Genomic DNA, 20,320 nt, shown 5'->3' with positions numbered 1-20,320 from the left:
TCTCCGTTCTAGAATTCGTTATGTGCTTTTTAATACTAACATTTTGAAAAGACAAATAAATTTTTAGAGAAAAAAAAAGTTATAATTTTTGAATGAAGGCAAAACTAATATACGACAGCAAATCAGTAACACCTCAATGAGGCATCAGTAGAGATCCCTACTACAGTTATTTTTCACTCGATATATACTAACCATATATGTATGACCTATACGCATTCACTCATCCTCAACACTCTATACACAAGAGGGAAAAAGTGTCAGAGATGTCCCCAGCAACTCTTCTTGCAGCTGCAGTAACTTTAGTGATCTCTACTCCTGTTGTTCTGCTGCTGCTGCTGCTGCTCCCGTTTCAGCGGAGCGCTAATGCGAAGCGAAAGGTGTCGTCGACGAAGCGACTCCCGCCGGGGGAGATGGGGTGGCCCGTCGTCGGCTCCACCTTCGCCTTCCTCCGCCCGCACCGCGCCACCGCGCTCGGCGACTACATGACCCAGAATATCTCAAAGTCATCCCCTTCTGTTTTACTTCCTTTTCTTTTCTTTTTTTTTTCTCTCTCCCTCTTTTACGTACTCAGAATTCGATATTAAACGTCTAAATCTAGCCCTAATTAATCAGTCATAAATATTACAGTATTCTTGTCTAACTCAAAATGATAAAAGAAACAAAACCAAAATTCTCAAAATTAACAAAAGAAACCTAAAACTGCAAATTCAGAGATCTAAATGATTACTTTTGGGTACGAGAGCTGAGCCGGAACGGATAATCCGTTCGACGCATGCGTCTCGAAAAGTTGCTTCTGAATTGAAACTGCACGTCGAAAACGGACATACGTGTGCAAAGTTACGACCGTTTTACTGAAAGACGTGATCGATTGCTAACGAAAGTACCTGCACGTACATGTATACGTATGATATGCTCAGGTACGGACGGGTGTTCGCGGCGAGACTGTTCGGGAGGGTGTCGATGGTGTCGGCGGACGCGGAGCTGAACCGGCATGTGCTGAACAACGACACGCGGCTTTTCGAGAACGCGTGGCCGCCGCACGTCCCGCGGCTGATGGGCAAGCACTCGACGGTGATGTCGGGGGGCGACGCGCACAAGCAGAAGAAGTCCATCGTCCTCAGCTTCGTGAGCAGCGCCAGGACCCAGTCCTCCTTCGTCCGCGGCGTCGAGTGGCAGGCCGCCGCCCTCGTCGCCTCCTGGGAAGGCCGCGACGTCGTCTACGGCGCCGACGAGGCCAGAAAGGTAGGTGTATATGTAGCCAACAAATTAAACAAATTTGAAGGCCTATACAACCGCCGACGTACGCAAGTGATCGATGAGCGACTGAGATTGAGCTTTCGATTTTATTACGTGCTTGATCAGTGCCCGATCAACGAACAAAACTTGTTCGGGGATGAAAATTTTCAAATTATTCATTTAAAACTATGAGATCCTTCACCACATGGACATCGGATCTCACGGAGACGCCATAGTTAATTAGAACAGGCATTAATGTTGGACTCTCTTCAACATTTTAGTGTGGGTCCGAATATTTTGGGACCCGTTGATTAAATAGTGTCTAACACGTATTAAAACAAATACAAAGAAAAAGAAAAAGAAAAACAAACTTTTAAATAAATTTTTAGTTTCTGAGCTTAATGTCATATAATTTTCAAACTAAACTAGTGGCCTTTTACATAAACCGACTAATTAAGGATTTAGACAACCTTTGTGAGTTTTTTTGTATTAAAATAAAAAATAAGTTTATCCAAATTAAAACAATAAAGATTCTTAAAGTTTTTAAAATTAAGAGTTTGAAAATTAATTTGACACTAAAAATTTATCAAAAAAAACTATTTTAAAATTTTAATTTTATTTTTTTAATATTTTTTAATATATATCACAAATTAATTCAATATGTAAGATCTGATGGCCACGTGGTAAGGAATTTTAGTCTCAAAAGGGCGTTGGAAGTTCCATCCTCAAGCAACTTTTGTCTGCCATGGACTTCGAAAATATCTTTGACAAAACTCGTACGCCTCCGTTTAGTTCGGGGTTAAGGAAAAAGTAGCTATTCCAGGAATAGAGTTAAGTTCAGGATTAAAGTGGGGTTAAAGTTTTTTTGTGTTTAGTTGGGGGTTGGAGTTAGTCTAGAATAATAAAAAATAGTGTTTGGTTGGAGTAGGTGGGATAAAAAGATAATGATTGATAAAGAAGGATAATGATTGGTTGGAGTATGTGTGATAAGAAAGAGAGTGGGTTATTATGAATAGAAAATAGTGTTTGGTTGAAGTTTGGTGTGGTTAGGTGGGGTTAGCTAACCTGAGATAATTTATTTAAGGTGGGGTTAGCTAACCCTATCTATTTTTTGGGATGTTTGGAAATAAAATGGGGGTTAAGGGGTTATTCCACCCCTTAACCCCCAACCAAACAAGGGTAGGCTCTACATCAAAAACTCTCTCATCATGCATTTTTTATTTATTTTCAACCAACCTCACTAGACAATAGGGTAACTTCACAACATTAATGGTATAATTTTTTAGCCGTTTGATCTACACTTTGATTAATTTTATTTTTTAGATCATACTATTCAATTAACCACCCACTCAACCTTAGGAGGACCACTACTAAATTTTAGGAATTTACTATCATTCTAATCTTATAATTTTTCATTCAAGGAGTAAAAGCTCGATAGCAAAAAAAGTCAAATACTATTAATAGTATTCCAGCCCAATTCATCTAATTCTATATATATACTGCTTAATCATAAAGATGTCCGTGGATCAGATCAGATATGGTTAAATGATATACTGTATCCATACCCTAAAAAGAAATAAATAGGAAAAAAAGATATATCCTATCCATTTAAATTCGGATCGAGTCTGAATCTGAATATTTAAATTACTAATATACACATGGGGTCCATTTGAGTGAATTTAGATAGTGACCATCCATGTGCTACCCATTTAAGACCGGGTACGGGTACGGATATGGGTACAGATCTCAATCAGGTACAAATATCCATATGCTTCTATTTCTTATAAACCCTATTAAACCGTCAATGAACAAATCATAAATTTCTTACTATATAAAACTCATGTTCTAATAAGTTGCACCTGGTCCAATAAAATTTATTCAAAATAAAAATCTCAATAATAAAAGGTACATCACTTTTCATGAGCATTGGAGCCATGGAAAAGATATCATACTCCATAAAAATTACAAAATGGCATCAAGCGGTATATACTAGAGTATCTTTGAAATTGATTCTTCAATTTCAGATTTTTTTATTTACTATAGGATATTTCACCGGGACTGGGTCTAGATTCAGATCCGAATTTAAAAACTATTCCGAATTCTACCCATTAAAAGGTTGGGGTCGGATTGGGACCAAATCAGGTATAGGTATGAAATATCCAGACCCGCACTCGTACCTGAAACTTTAATGGGTTTTATTCTTTTACTCGCATACTTTTCATTTTTCATCGTGTCCAGTTTGGATTCGGATAGAGTTCGGATAGGGTCTGAGTCAGACATGAAATATCGGATATTTTGGACAACTTTACTTAATCATTTATTTATTTGCAGTTTTCATTCTATGTAATATCAAAAAAGGTGATGGGAATGAACCCTAACAGCCCGAAAACAGATGAGCTATGTAACGCATTCATGGACTTAACCAAGGGGTTCTCCTCAATTCCAATTAATTTGCCGGGAACAACATTCTACAAGGCTCTAAAGGTAAAATTCCTACATAAAAATATAGATAAAAGTATACCCAACTTATATAAACTATGTACCATTTTGAATCGACAATCTAATCCTTAAAATTTTAATTTTATTATCCAACCTTTTAGCGAGTTTAGCTAGTATATTTCATACAATTTTAAGATCAGTGTATTATTAACCTATTCAGATCAAACAAATTAAAAAATTAGATAATAAAATCAAAATTTCAAATGATTGAATAGTCGAATCAAATTGTTCCATAGTTTTTAGATAAGTTGTGTACACTTTTACCTATAAAATATGCTTCTCATCTCAAATACATTCCCTCCTTTAGTGTTCAAAAATGCATGTATATATATATACATATATATTTTTCGCGGGGTTACAGGGAAGGGCGTATATTGGAAAAATGGTGGAGCAGAAGATGGAAGAGAAGAGCATAAACGAAAGGAAGGGAGTCGACGAGGAGGAGGACTTCGTCGACTGGATGTTGAAGAATACGTCATACTCGACGGAGGAGATGATCGACATGATTCAGGGCCTGATTTTCGGCGGTCATCATACGACAGCGCAGACTTTATCTTTAGCATTCTATTTTCTAGCGCGTTGTCCAAAAGCTATCAAGCAGATGAGGGTAAAATTGCATAAAGATCTCGTATTAATAAGTTAATAGGTCAAAAACATATAGAACTTATCTGAGCTGTGAATCATTTTGATTTTCTTATCCAACTTTTCAAATTTCAATTTTACTATTCAATCTTTCAATTTGTTCGATTTGAGCCGGTCAGCAATACTTTGACTTTTCAAAATTTGAATGTGTCGCATGTTTCTACAAGTTTATTTATTATATTTCAAGCAATTATCGCTAATATAAATTCATTAAAATAAATTATTAGCTTAAATTTTGAAGTCAAAATATTATTGATTAATTTAAATCAAAAAAAATTGAAAAGTTGGGCAGAAAAATCAAAATTTGAAGATTGGATATCCAAATCAAAATAATCTATAGTTCAGATAAGTTATATATATTTTTTTACCATAACATGTGACAGTATTTGAGGTTAAAAAAAGATAGTAAGTTTTTTTTTATTGGATTGGAATTAATTTTTTTGGCGTTTTCAGGAAGAGCGCGTTCGATGTTTGAAATCCAAGAGTGAGAAAGGAGGGAGCAACCTAACATGGGATGATTACAAGGACAGCGAATTCACCCAAAATGTGAGCTTTGAATAAAAAAAATTTTAAAAAAAATCTTTTTTTTTTTTTTTCTGTAGCTTAAGCTATTGAAAAATAAAGATTGTATGACATAGTTTAACATGATATAAAAAAAGGCATAACATATATAGAAGAACAAGAATATTTTGACTTTAATGTTGCAGCAATACTTGTTTTGTGAAGGTCATTAGCGAGACTCTGCGACTGGGAAATGTTGTTAGGATTCTCCTTAAGAAAGCAAGCGTAGACACCGAATATAAAGGTACCTCGCTACAATTTGATATAGGGCTAGAAATCCAGTTCATTGGTCGCTCGTGTAATAAACGAGCTTAACACGAGCTAAGTTTTTTAGCTCGAAATCTTAACGAGTCAAACACGAGCTGGAATCAACTTGCTTGTGTTCAACTTGACATAGCCTGATATATTACAAATTTTTACTATTTGGATTATATAGGCCTACTCAAATGTAAAGAATTAAATTTATATTTTGTAAATATTAATTATTACATTAAGATTCTAATTTTTTTAATTTTTTTTCAACTTTTCTTTCGGAAGTAGGACTGACAATCAAACTTGTTGTTCACGAGCCGACTCATGTTCGGTTCGTTAATAGTACGAGCTAGATTTTTCAGCTCAGTATTTTAACGAGCAAGCTAGTGCTTGGCTCGTTTAATAAACAAACGAATACGAGTCGGCCTCAGCCCGCTCGTATTCAGCCCGTTGACAGCCCTAATTTGATGTTTTATTGCATTTTTTTTCGAATAGGGATAATTAATTAATGTTTCTATTGCTTTAAATGAGCTAGACTATGTGATTCCACAAGGAACTGGTGTCATAGTACACCTAGCTGCAGCACATTTGGATGAATCAGTTTTTGAAGATCCTTATGAATTCAATCCATGGAGATGGGAGGTGAGCTCTTATTCAAAACCAGCTTCTTCTTCCAAAAGCACTTTCAATTAGTACAAAAACAATTCACCCCCCCAACTGATTCATCTTGTTTCTTCTACTTTGTAGACTTTATCTGATACAAAGAAGGCCAGTTTCATGCCATTTGGTGGGGGGATGAGACTCTGTCCAGGTAGAGACCTAGCAAGGATGGAAATTGCAATATTTCTCCACACACTAATCCAAAACTACAATTTTGAGTTAATCGGACCGGATCATCCGATGGCGAAGCCACAAGTCGATTTCCGTAACGGTTTACCGATTAAGCTCAAACCGGTGGCTAACTAAAGTTCACGAGTTACATTTGGAATAATATAGTGATCATGCATCTATCATCCATATGTAACTTGGTTTAGTTACTCTTATATGTAATAAGTTTAAATGAATTTGTTTCTATATATTGTGAATAATTACCCTATATATATATAATCAGTTTAGAAGAAGAGTTTCAAACGACTTTAAATTTTTCAGCCTTTCAAACTAGCATGAAAGGCTAATGTTGGATGTGGCCCATGTGATATATTAAAGGCGATCCATAAAGATGCGGTCAATCTATTTAAGTTGATCTATAAAGATATTTTAGATCTTACGGTTAGGATGCATCTGGACACGTCCTTGATGGACGGACGTGATTTAACATCCTTATATAAAATTATATATAAATATGTAACATACGGGAGTTCCGGTCTAACTCTAATCCAATTATCTGTGACGGCTCCATCTCCGGGGATAAGGGAATTAGACTCGAAACGTCCCGTCTTCTTGCAGATCGCAAACGAGAACGAACCACGAGCAAGGATCATCGTCAACAATTCGGATACAGAAATCGAAATTATGACAGAAAGTACAATCTTAGTTTCTTATAAAATTTCAACATCAAATTCCGGTTCAAAAAAAAATCTCACGTGGCAGTGTCCATTGACATTCCGATCTCTTACCTTTAGATACGACACCAGTTGTTACCAACCCCTCTATAGCATCTTCGGTGGAGAATCAATAAGTAGCATCTAAGGCCTCAATAAGTTCATTTTTTTGGAAGGGGACATATGAAAGAGTAATTAAAATAATCAAATGCTTATAATATATAATAATACTACTACAACAGGGTCGTTAATTGTTATATAGCTCAAACTATAACATTGCTACGAACGTACCGACACCATGTAGAAATTATTGCACGCACTCGGTGCACTGTGCACTGCCACCCTATTTTCATTCTAAAGGCATATTTCTAAAAAGTCATAAGTTTCAACACAAATTAAAATCTATTATCTATGCATCAAGTAGTCTTAAATTATGTGATTTTTATAATATATATATATATATATATATATATATATATATATATATATATATATGTGTGTGTGTGTGTGTGTGTGTGTAAATCTTTGACAAAGTTATAGAACATATATATCCAATATTTGATCATTAAATTTCGATTAATTTCTTTTTTATGCTTTTTATAGATAGGTTTTAAAAGCGTGGTGTATGGTGCACCAGGTGCATGCAATAATTTCAAAATCTTATATTCTGAACAGCTTGTGCCATTACCTTGTTGCATCATGTGCAGCTGCTATAATTTTGGGTCGATGGTAACAATGAAACATTAACTAGGTCTACAAAAAATAAAGTAACATTGAAGCATCTAAACGCGCGATTACACTAATTAAATGAGACTATGTGAGTGACGTCCATATATTATCTTTCAACGCATTCGAGTCCGTCCAAAAACGGAATTTCGCAAACTCGGCAGTTGAGATTCTCCTATAGTTCTAAACTAGTTAAGGGATCCGTGTGATGCTGCGGATAATTATTTTTAAAATTTAATTTTAAAAATTAGTTATAAAAATTAATTTCAAAATTTAAATGGTGCAATAATTACATCAAAAAATTTTAGTGGGTATAGTAGTGCCCCATTAATTAGTGAAATAATTTTAGTAGGTATCGTAGTCCCCCAGTAGTTAATGAATGAGAAGAGAAATTATTGTTTGTGATTCTCGCAATTAATATTCGTCAAATATAAAATTAACTAAAGCAGTATCAATTTTTTTTATTTTTTAATGTACAATTTATATGTGAATGCTCAATATTATAAAATTAATATTTATATCTAATACCAGCCGTCTAAATTATTTAATATTTATTTATATAATAAATTATTATATAATAATATATCTATATACAAATAAAATACTATATATAATAAATAAATATATATTTATAAATAAAATTATATATATAATAAATAAATATATATTTATAAAAAAAGTAAAATTTTATTTATATTATATATATATATATATTTATATATATTATATATATATATATTATAATATATATATATATAGAAAGAGAGAGAGAGAATGAGAGAGAGGTCCACCGTTGACCTCCCTCTACAGTGGTCCACGAGGCCACTTGGGAACCCGTGCAACCACACCACCACAAGAGCCGCGGATTTTTTTCGGCTCCGCGCAGACCGTGTGTTGCATCGCGCCGCCAGTCCAGCAGCCCGCCACAGGCGCCCCACGCCGGCGCCCGCCGTGCCCCCCGTCGGTCGCGTCCACGCCAGCGCCGGAACCGCCCCTCTGCCAGCGCCCGCTCGCAGCCCCACCCTCGCCAGCGCCCGCGCCCGCGCCCTCGCCAGCCTCCGCGCCAGCCCCCGCTCGCGCCGTGCCCGCGCCCCGCGGCCCTCGCCCGCACATCGGTCTGCTCGCGACACGTGTACAGTATTGAGGAATAATATTAGGTTATAGATTATAGATTCTAATAAATATCTTTCAGTATATATTATATATATATATATATAGTATATATGGGCTGCGGTTCCGTTGCTTCCAAGTTGTTTTTGATGTTGGACTTTCGAATCGACGATTATATATATATATATAATGAAAGAGAGGAGAGAGAGAGAGAGGATGAGAGGGAGGTCCACGCGTTGACATCCTCTCAAGTGGTCACGAGGCACTTGGAGCCCGTGCAACGCCACCACCTGACAAGAGGTGCGATTTTTTTTCGGCTCTCGGCAGACCGTGCGTTGCGTCGCGCCGCGAGCGCAGCGCGCCGCCAAGGGGCGCCACGCCGGCCGCCGTGCCCTCGTCGGTGCGTCGAGCGCCGGGAAAAACGCCCCTCTCCCCCGCCGCGCCCGCTGCGCAGCCACCGCAGCGGCAGGCCTGCTAGCAGGCGTCGCGACAGACCTTGGATGCGCGTGCCGCCTGCGCGCCGGCTCCTGCTCGCGGGCCTTTGCTGCGCCCGCGCTCGCAGCGGCGCCTACAGTCTGCTCGCGACCGTGTAACAGTTGATTGATGGAATATATATATAGGTATCGATTATAATTCTAATAATATGATTGATATATATAATATATATTATATACTATATATATATTATATATATATTATATAATATATATATATATAGGGTGGTTTAGTGCTTCCAGTTTGTTTTTGATGTTGGATTTCGAATCGACGATCGGCAACCGTAGAGTTGATATACGGTAATTATATTTATGAGAGTACTAGAAAATAAATTTTGTGATTTTTTTTGATACATATTGCTATTATGGAAAGGAATCAAAATAATCATTTTAATGGTGTGGTGCACGTTTTGCAAGTTTACAGTGTAGAAATATCTAAATCACATGAATTTTGTAGAAAATTTTTTAATCATATAAACAGATCAATACTTTATCTAAAATTTTATTGTCATATATCAATCATATTTTGTAAGATTTTTTATTTTCAGCGTTAATTTTGAGTCAGCTTGTCAACTAGGAAATGATTCGAAAATCGAAATTTTTTTAGAGGTACTTCAAAATTACTTATAGATGCAAGTCTAAGGAGTGGCAATCGTCGATTCGAAGTCGAACATCGAAAAATTAGAAGTACAAGAGCGCTCGCGTACTTTCAGAAGCATACGGACCAGACGGCAATATATACTATATATATATATATATATATATATATTATATATATATAATTATATTATATTTATTAATATTATATATGGTAGCTTAACTTTAATAGGTGTAAGCCGGCTTGTAACAATTGGGGAGTTTTTGTGCCGTTGGATGAAGAATGTGCGGTTAGGACTGATAGTGATCCCCAGTTAATTGATAGTGGTCCTAGGGTTGAGTGGGTAGTATGGTTTAATAGTATTATCTAACGGGTGGAATGATCAAGGATAGATCTACACGGAGATAAACTCATAGTACAAGGATTGGTAATCGATCGATCAAGTGGATATAGCAGGACTAATATATATATATATATACTAGTTTAAGTGGACGTGCAATGCAGTTCGACATACTCAACAATAAATTTTATAAATCATATTTAAGATTCAATATATAGTATTTAATTATTACTAAATAAATGACAGAATAAAAATATTTAATTTATCAAAGAAGCACAAATTATCATGATATATTTGAAAGAAACCAAATTGTCACTGGAAACTAACTAAATGTCACGATCAGCCTCATTTATGTAGCAACTTTATGAAAATAGAAAAATATAAAGTAAATATTACTAAATCATCAGATGATAAAATTGAATAAATATAAATTTAATAAGAATTCATTAAAGTAAACTTTTTAGTTTAATTTTATTTCTTGAGGTTTTTGGAATAGATGATATAACAGCAATTTGTTACTGCCAATTTTGCTAAATAAATTGAATCCTGATAATCAAATTTAAATACTACAGAAAAATAAATAATTAAATTTAATCCTATCAAGTTTGTTATATTAACGTGCGAATGTTATATAACACTGAATTGATTTACACTAGCATCTCTCCTATGACTAATGTGTGTTTGCATTATTTTGTCTAGATCGGATCAAATCTAATTCACTCATGTTTCAATCTTCTAATAATTAGTTATTAATATTTTTTTCATGTGAAATGATAAAAAGGAAAACTTTACTTATAATTTAGGGCGATTAAACATCATAAAATAAAAAGTGATTGAATTTGAACAACCATTCTACATACATTAAGAAAACTAAATAATATAGAAGTTTAGTAGTAGTATAGAAGGTAGCGAGGCGAATGTTCGGCGCGATGCCAAGCGATAACAATGACGAAGATGATGAGAATGTGGGGTTTCGACAATGGGACATGAGAAATATATTACTAAAAATATTTGAGTCATATTTGAGAAAAATATAGATAAAAATTAAAAAATATTATTTTATATTATATATTATATATATATTTATATATATATATATATATATTATATAATATTATATTGAAATATATAGGTAAAAATGAGAAAATACTAAAAAAATATGTAAGCAATATAATGGCACATTAACAAAATTTGAGATGAAATTAAAATAACCTTTCTACTATGGAAATGCGATAATGTGCGACGGAACAGTGATGTGATGATGTACCGGTGTCGACAACGGAGATAAATAAAAAAGGATATTATTAAAAAATATTTGAGAATATTTAAGAAAATAATAACAAAAATAAAAAAATATTATTAAAAAAATATATATTTTATATTTGAGAAATTTATAAATGAAAATGAGAAATATTAAAAAAATACTAAAACAGTATAAAGACATATTGAAAAAAGAGAAATTTCAGATGGGATCAAAATACCTCTACAATTGTGCGAAGGCGGCGAAAGTGGCGAAAGCGATAATGTGTCGGCGCCGGTGATGACGACGACGACATAGTAATGTCGAAATCAGAGACAAATGAGAAAGTATATTACAAAACAAATATTTAAAAATATTTTAAAAAATATAGATAAAAATAAAAAAATATATTACTAAAAAATATATATTTTATATTTGAGAAACATATATGTGAAAATAAGAAAAAATAAAAAAAATATACTAAAATAGTATAAAGGCACATTAAAAAAAAAAAATTTCATATGGGATTAAAATACCTTTTTAATTATGACGAAAGGCGGCGAACACAAAAATGTATCGGCACAGGCAACGATGATGAGTAGCACGATGACTATATATCGCTGTGACAAATGAGAAAATATATTACTAAAAAAATATTTGAAAAAAATATAGATAAAAAGAAAAATTAATACTACTAAAAGTTAAATGAGAAAATACCAAAAAAGATATGCTAACAAAAAAAGATATGATGTATATATTGTGTAATAAATATTATTATGAAATAAGATTGGGTAGTGTAGATATTATATGCAAAGGTATTAAAATATATTCTATATTTGAGAATGCGGAGAATATTTTGGTGGGTATTATTTAAATATTTAATATTTTGCTAAAAAAATTTAAAATTATATTTAATTAACGATTTAGTTTTGATTGAGCGGGTATTAATTTTGTTTAGAAATATTCTATGCTTTTATGATACATTATTTAAATACTGAATATTTTACTAAAAATATTTAAAATTATATTTAATTAACGATTAATGATTTATTTTTGATTTTGGGATATTAAAATTTTTTTAGCAATATTTAAGGCCTCTATGGCGTGCCAAATTTTAATACTCGTCAAAATTAAATCTACTATCTTATGTGAGGAAAAATCTACTATTATGAATTAATAAAATTCAAATTATCAAATTCGGGGATATTAAATTTTGGAGGACATTACAAATTTAAAATTTAATTTTGAATATTACGTCATGGGCAGGTAATACATTACGTGATTAGTGGAGGTATTACGTGATTGTCGTGTATTACATTAGATATGAGGTAAATTTAGTTTTACGTATTATATGATGGGTGGGTAGAAAAAATTTTTTTGAGAAACGCGGCTTAAATAGGAGATAACAGATATGGAGGGTATTTTTTTCAACAAAAATGACAAATACTTTTATTTTTATTCATTGGATGAGATCAGAAATAACAGATATGGAGGATATTTTTGTCAACAAACATGACAGATAATTTTATTTTTATTCATTGGATGAGATCCAATGGCGCAAACTTAAGATCTATATTTGATAAAAAATTATTATTTAAAAATTTATTTAAAATAGATAAGATATATTCTATATTTGAGAACTAAGAGAATATTTTGGTGGGTATTATTTAAACATTTAATATTTTGCTACAAATATTTAAAATTATATTTAATTAACGATTTAGTTTTGATTAGGCGGGTATTAATTTTTTTTTTTAGAAATATTCTACACTTTTATGACGCATTATTTAAATAATAAATATTTTACTAAAAATATTTCAAATTATATTTAATTAATGATTTAGTTTTGATTTGAAGGTATTAAAATTTTTTAACAATATTTAACGCTTTTATTACGCGCCAAATTTTAATACTCGTCAAAATTAAATCTACTATCTTATGTAAGGAAATATCTACTATAATAAATTAAAATTTAAATTATCAAATTCGCGGGTATTAAATTTTGGTGGGAATTACAAATTTAAAATTTAATTTTGAATACTACGTGTTGGCAGATATTATGTTTGAGAAGAAAAAATATTTGAGAAAACACGTGGATAGCAAATAAATTTAATTTTACGTATTACGTGATTAGCGGAAGTACGTGATTGGTGGGTATTACGTTAGATAAGAGATAAATTTAGTTTTACGTATTACATTATTGGTGGATAGAAAAAAAATATTTAAAAAATGCGGTGTATATAGGAGATAACGCATATGGAGGGTATTTTTGTCAACAAAAATGACAGATACTTTTATTTTTATTCGTTGGATGAGATAAAACGGTGAAAACTTAAGATTTATATTTGAGAATAAATTCTTATTTAAAGATTTGTTTAAAATGGATAGTTGAAAATTACCGGACATGACAATATTAGTAAAAAAGATAGAGACATTTTGGAAAGGGATAAAATTATAAACTCACAAGCTTTTATAAAATGTATATATATTAAGATAATATTATATATCTTATATTATATATATATATATACGAGAGAGAGAGAGAGAGAGAGAGAGAGAGAGAGAGAGAGAGAGAGAAGTGGGGCTACTATGCTTCGAAAGCACGGAGCCTTTGTGCTTAGGTCGTTTTCGATGCTGCGACTTTCAAATTGTCGATCGGCTCGTATAACTTGATCTAGGTATTCAAGTATTTAGAAAATATAATTTTACATTTTTTTATATATTTGCCTAGTGAACTAAATGACTAAATCAATGGTTGAAAATAAAAATCGTACAAAACGTGATAATATAACATTAAAATTTTAGGATCAAAAATATGTGATCTTGTTTTATATAGTATAAAGATATTTCTGTCAAAATTTCACCGTGATTTGGATATTTCTACACCGTTAAACTTGCAAACGGCTCACTACGACCATTAAAATATAATTGATTTTGATTCGCTCGATCACTAGGCAAATGATATCGAAAAATCACAAAATTTATTTCTAGATACTTCAAATACTCTAGATCAAGTTTTTCGGTAGCCGATCATCAATTTGAAAGTCCAACATCGAAAAAACTTGGAGCACGGAGCGCTCCGTGCTTCCAGAAGCATATTAGCTGCACTCTATATATATATATATAATTGAGCTAAACCCCTTGCTGCTTTGATTTCTAACCTTTGAATCTGCTCCTTAATTACTAATAACTTTGATCAAACATATTCCACTACCACCACCTACCACCATCATCTCAATTCTACATCTCTCCTCGACCATGGCTAAAAACTCAAAAGCACAACCCCTTGGTGCTTTTTGAGGTAATTTACTAACCTAACTCAATATATATATATATATATATATATATATATATATATATATATATATATATATATATATATATAAGTAATATATAGAAAGAGAGAGAGAAGTGAGTGAGCTACTAACTATCGAAAATATAAAAAATTTGCTGCTTGATTTTTTCGGTCTTTAAATGAATTCCTTTAAACATTTCAATATTTATATTAATATTATTATCTGGTGATAACCACTCAACTTTAGAAATACTATAATGAGCTCTATCAAAGTCAACCACTATAATTAGACTCGTCTTGAAAGCATAACACTAAGATGCTTATTGGTACATCCGGTGCGAATAATATCTTTATCGTATAGAAGAAAATACAGTTCAGCCTTGCATTGGTAAACACATATTGTCCACACATTGAAATCGACTATCAAACTAATTGACATATTCCATTAGCCTTGTTATTTTTCATAAACCAACTTATAATTTAATTAATTTTGACTCAATCCAAATTCAAAAGGAAGGCACCAACTTAACATGACCTAGTAAACAGACATGTTGGATAACTCACTGATGGATCATTATACTTGCAGGTCGTATGAATATGAATAGAATCGATCATTATACTTGCAGGTCATATGAATATGAATAGAATTTATCTGTAAACTTTTAGATAGTTAGCATTTTTATCCATACCCGGCCAATATGCAGGTTACCGGCAAGATTTTTTTTTTTTACTCTTATATTTCCCAAATACAAAACACGTATATATAATTTTTAAAAGTATAGCATAACTTATTATTTAAACATCATAACATATAATAAATAATATAAAATCTTAAAATGCATAAATTATATAATATAAAAGTATTTTATCATTACAAATTTTTATGCAACAAAATTAATAAAATTTTTCATGATCATGAAATATCATAAAGATTATTTTTTTTAATTCAAAAAATATATACGAGTACCTGTGGGTATCCACTGATTACCCTAAGGGTGCGTTTGGTTCACGCTATCTTTTAAAGATTCCTAATAATCCAGTAGGAATAAAAAAAATATGACGGTGTTTGGCTAAACGCACTAAGTAATCTAGTTGGTAATATTAGATTTACTTGGGAATAAGATTCATCCCAAAATACTAATCTTATTCCCTTGAGGGAGGGTGGATATTCTCATATTAATGAATTGGGGTAATCCTAATATGTCTAATCTCTTTCTTTCTCCCTACCGGCCAGCTAATTAGTATTATTTTTCTTTACTTTTAACCTCATATCTCTTTCTAAACTTATCTTTCTCTCTAAAATTTAATTTTTTTCTCTCTCTAAACTAAGCTTTCTCTCTCTATCTTTTTCTAAAATCTCAACTCTCTCACTCCCTCTAATTTCGACTCTATTTCTCTCTCTATTTTTTTTTAATTATGCTCTCTCTCTTTAACCTATACTCTCTCTCCCTTTTTTCTAAAAAGATGCTAATATTTTTTATAGTATTATATAAAATTAATTAAAAAATAAATTAATTAATTGTATATTTTTTTTAATTTTAAATAACATGGTTAAATAATATGACCGTGCGAACCAAACACAGAAATTCAACATTCTTAGTAATAGGATGAATAGAAATAAAATTTTCGGACATCTTTTCATTCCTAGTAATTTTTCATAATGCGAACCAAACGCACCCTAAATGCTCACAACTTAACATATACCTACACATTTTATCCATAATTTTTTGGATAAAAAAAATTAATATTCATATCTTTACTGGTAACATGTGGGTACATAGGGATAGAAATTGTCAGATCCGGATGCAAATGATAATGTTTAATGGGCTGGTACTCAAAATGACATTTTAAATGGCAATCACTCCTTTTATATATATATATATATATACTACCATGCATACATCATTCACTCAATCTCAACACTCTCTGCGCAAGAGGAATTAAGTGTTAGAGATGTCCCCTGCAACTCTTCTTGCAGCAGCAATAACTTTGGTGATCTCTACTCTCGTTGTTCTGCTGCTGCTGCCGTTTCAGCGGAGCGTTAATGCGAAGCGAAAGGCGTCGACGAAGCGGCTCCCGCTGGGGGAGATGGGGTGGCCCGTTGTCGGCTCCACCTTCGCCTTCCTCCGCCCGCACCGCGCCACCGCGCTCGGCGACTACATGACCCAGAAGATCTCAAAGTTATCCCCTTCTCTTTTACTTCCTTTTCTTTTTTTTTTCTCTCTCTCTTTTACTCAGAATTCGATATTAAACGTCTAAATCTAGCCCTAATTAATCAGTCATAAATATTACAGAATTCTTGTCTAATTCAAAATAATAAAAGAAACGAAACAAAATTCTCAAAATTAATAAAAGAAAACCTAAAACTGCAAACTCGGAGAACTGAACGATTGACTTTGGGTGCCAAGCCGAGCCGGTCCACGCGTGCATCTCGAAAAACTGGTTTCAGATTGGAACTGCATGCTGAAAACGGACGCATGTACGCAAAGTTACGACCGTTTTACTAAACCCAGATCTAAACTAAGATCTTATTGCCCGCATAGTACATCTCTACTAAAAGAGATTGCTGATAAAAGTATCTGTAAGTATTTGTATACGTATGATATGTTCAGGTACGGTCGGGTGTTCACGGCGAGACTGTTCGGGAGGGTGTCGATCGTGTCGGCGGACGCGGAGCTGAACCGGCATGTGCTGAACAACGACACGCGGCTTTTCGAGAACGCGTGGCCGCCGCACGTCCCGCGGCTGATGGGCAAGCACTCGACGGTGCTGTCGACAGGCGACGCGCATAAGCAGAAGAAGTCCATCATCCTCAGCTTCGTGAGCACCGCCAGGACCCAGTCCTTCATCCGCAGCATCGAGCGGCAGGCCGCCGCCCTCGTCGCCTCCTGGAAAGGCCGCAACGTCATCTACGGCGTCGACGAGACCAGAAAGGTACGTTTCACTATAATAAATCTTACATTTAAGAACATTTTAAATATATAATAACTAACGATGTTTTGAGGTACCGGCAAGAATAATTTCTAACGCTCGTAAAAAAGTCGAGCAAGAAATCGTTAAATAAATATGTCGAGATAAGTATACTGGTGCTTTAATATAACGTCGAAAAATTTTTATCAGTATTTTGATAAAAATATGTTTATTGGATTTAATCCCGGTATAGATAAAATAATGTTTGGTTGGAATAGGTGGAATAAGAAGTATAGTAGGTAAAATAGTATTTTGTTTGGTTGGAATAATGGGATTAGCTAACCCCACCCCCCAAATTGAATGTTTGAAAATAACTTCAGGGTTAAGGGCTTATTTCACCCCTTAACCCCGAACCAAACAGGTGCGTAGGCTCTTCATCAAAAACTCTCTCGTCATGCATTTTTTTATTTTTTCTTACCAACCAACTTTAACTTCACAACATTAACCGGAGGAATCTTCAAAGTTTCATGTCACAATTACTTTAATTGGTTTTTCGTCCCATACAACTACAAGTGGAGCACTCGGTGAGTCTACAAAGTCATGTCTCCTAGAGGAAATTAGGCCACCCTTCCAGCAATTGATTTTCATAATACTTTTTTATGAATATAAATATATTATTGGTAAAAGAAAAGGTAAAATAAGATATAATATAATTATAATTAGTGTTTATAATTTAATTAGAATTATTAGCTAGTGCACATTGATTAACAATTTTTCTTGGCTCATATATATATATATATATAGAGAGAGAGAGTCTGACTGGGATATTATTAATAGTACTAAATATTTTGTGCTATAAATTATATGATTAGAATGATAATATTCCCTTAACTTCTTCATTGTGCTATAAAGTATTTCATCATTAAATCTACATCTTAATTAATTTCAAATTTTAGATCATACCATTCTACCAGCCACCTACTAAACCATAGAGGAGAATTCGTATCACAATGAAGAAGTTAAGGGAATATTATCATTCTAATCATATAATTTTTCATTCAAGAATTATAAACTTAGTAGTAAAAAAGTTCAAACACTTAGTGTTATCAAATTTTCTACCATTAGATCTTCTCTTTTGATTATTCCTATCCGTTAGATCATACTATTCAACCAAACCACCCACTCAAGTTTGGAAGATCACTATCATACCAACCGCACATTCCTTCATTCAAGAACCGAATCTAATAGCACAAATGATTTGGTGTTATTAATAGTATAATAGCCTGGTTATATATATATATATATATATAGAGTTGAGTTATAATACTTTTACAAGTATCACCATCATGGTGCTATTAGGTTTTAAGCCATTGGATCTACTTTTTTATTATTAATGGCCCTTGGATTAAACACTATTCCACCTACCACCACCTACCACCACCTACCACCATCATCTCAACCTCACATCTCTCCATCCAAGGGCTAAAAACACACAAGTATCACCCACATGATACTTTATTAAGTATTCTAGCCCTACTTCTCTCTCGTATATATATATAATAATATATATAAATAGAGAAGAGAGGAAGAGAGAGAGAGAGAGAACATTATGCCTACTATACTATAAAATAGTACCTAGCCTTGTATATGAGTTTTCGGCCGTTGGATGAAAGGAGCAGTTAGGATGATAAGTTGGTCCCCTAGAGTTTTAGTGGAGTGGTTGCCGTTATAGTTATATCCTAACGGGGTGGAAATGATTCAAGGGTAGATCTAATGCTAGAAAACTAATAGGTATCAAGGCTTGGTACTATCAATAGTTATAGTAGGCGGAAGGATATAATATATATATTTATATTATATATATATATATTTATATATATATATATAGTATATATTATATATAGAGTAGATGTTTAATATACTATCGGCAGAGCATAAAGTAGTTGTTTCCGAATTTTTTAGCCTTAGAATCAGCAATTGGGATCATTTTAACCATTGGAATTAATATTTATTAATTCAATGGGGACACTCACCCTAAGGGCACACTAAACCTAAGGGGACGTATCATGCCCAACTGTAATCTTCTAATCTAAAGTGCTAAAAAAGTTAGAAAGGCACTAACATTTTATACTTTCGATATATTAGCTACTCTATATTAATATATATATAATATATTATATAATATATTATTCACTTATATATATATATAGTGCTTAATCATTATTATATTTATTTGCAGTTTTCATTCTATGTAATATCAAAGGTGATGGGAATGAACTCAAAACAACCCGAAACCAAGATGAGTAAGTATACGCGTTATGGACTTAGCCAAGGGGTTCTCCTACAATTCCAATTATTTTGCCTGAAACAAATAATACAAAGGCTCTAAGGGGTAAAATTGCCTATATAAAAATTACGATAAAAGACATACCGTATTTTCTTGAATTATATGAACCACTTGAAATCGACAATACAATTTTGTTTTAAAATTTTGATTTTATTATCCAACTTTTCAACGAATTTTTAGTTAGTTATTTCATAATATAAATAGTATCATTGACTACTCAATTCGAAAGACAAAATTTCAAATGGATCGATAGTGAATATTAAAAATGTTTCATGTTTTCAGATAAGTTGATGTACATTAAATTGTTTGCATTTAAGTACATCTCCATCTTTAAGTTTCAAAATGTAGTGTACTATATATGGTATTATAGTTTTTGCCGGGGTTACAGGAGAGGGAGTATTTGAAAAATTGGTGGAGCAAATTGATGAAGAGAAGCGATAAACGAAAGGAAGGGAAGTCGACGAGGAGGACGATTCGTTGACTGTGAACTGTCGAGATACGTCAGTACTCGACAGAAGGAGATGATCGA

At 33.0% G+C, this 20,320-nt stretch overlaps 1 protein-coding gene across 1 annotated transcript; it reads left to right on the top strand.

The window, feature by feature from the left end:
- On the top strand, nucleotides 264-6,156 carry LOC109714068 (cytochrome P450 90B1-like). The gene is made up of 8 exons (XM_020238476.1): nucleotides 264-502; nucleotides 918-1,242; nucleotides 3,568-3,720; nucleotides 4,097-4,342; nucleotides 4,831-4,923; nucleotides 5,104-5,182; nucleotides 5,726-5,832; nucleotides 5,938-6,156. Exons 1-8 carry the CDS (start codon nucleotides 264-266, stop codon nucleotides 6,154-6,156), a joined length of 1,461 nt encoding a protein of 486 aa, XP_020094065.1.

Source organism: Ananas comosus, linkage group 8 (genome assembly GCF_001540865.1).
Source record: "Ananas comosus cultivar F153 linkage group 8, ASM154086v1, whole genome shotgun sequence".
In the NCBI taxonomy this organism is placed as follows: domain Eukaryota; kingdom Viridiplantae; phylum Streptophyta; class Magnoliopsida; order Poales; family Bromeliaceae; genus Ananas; species Ananas comosus.
Note: the sequence above shows the minus strand (reverse complement) of the source record. Positions and strands in the feature narration are given on the sequence as shown.

Coding starts and splice junctions, on each gene's coding strand:
- LOC109714068 (XM_020238476.1), top strand. CDS start 264: ATGTCCCCAGCAACTCTTCTTGCAGCTGCAGTAACTTTAGTGATCTCT. Junction 4,924..5,103: donor ACAGCGAATTCACCCAAAAT/GTGAGCTTTGAA, acceptor TGTTTTGTGAAG/GTCATTAGCGAGACTCTGCG. Junction 5,183..5,725: donor CGTAGACACCGAATATAAAG/GTACCTCGCTAC, acceptor TAAATGAGCTAG/ACTATGTGATTCCACAAGGA.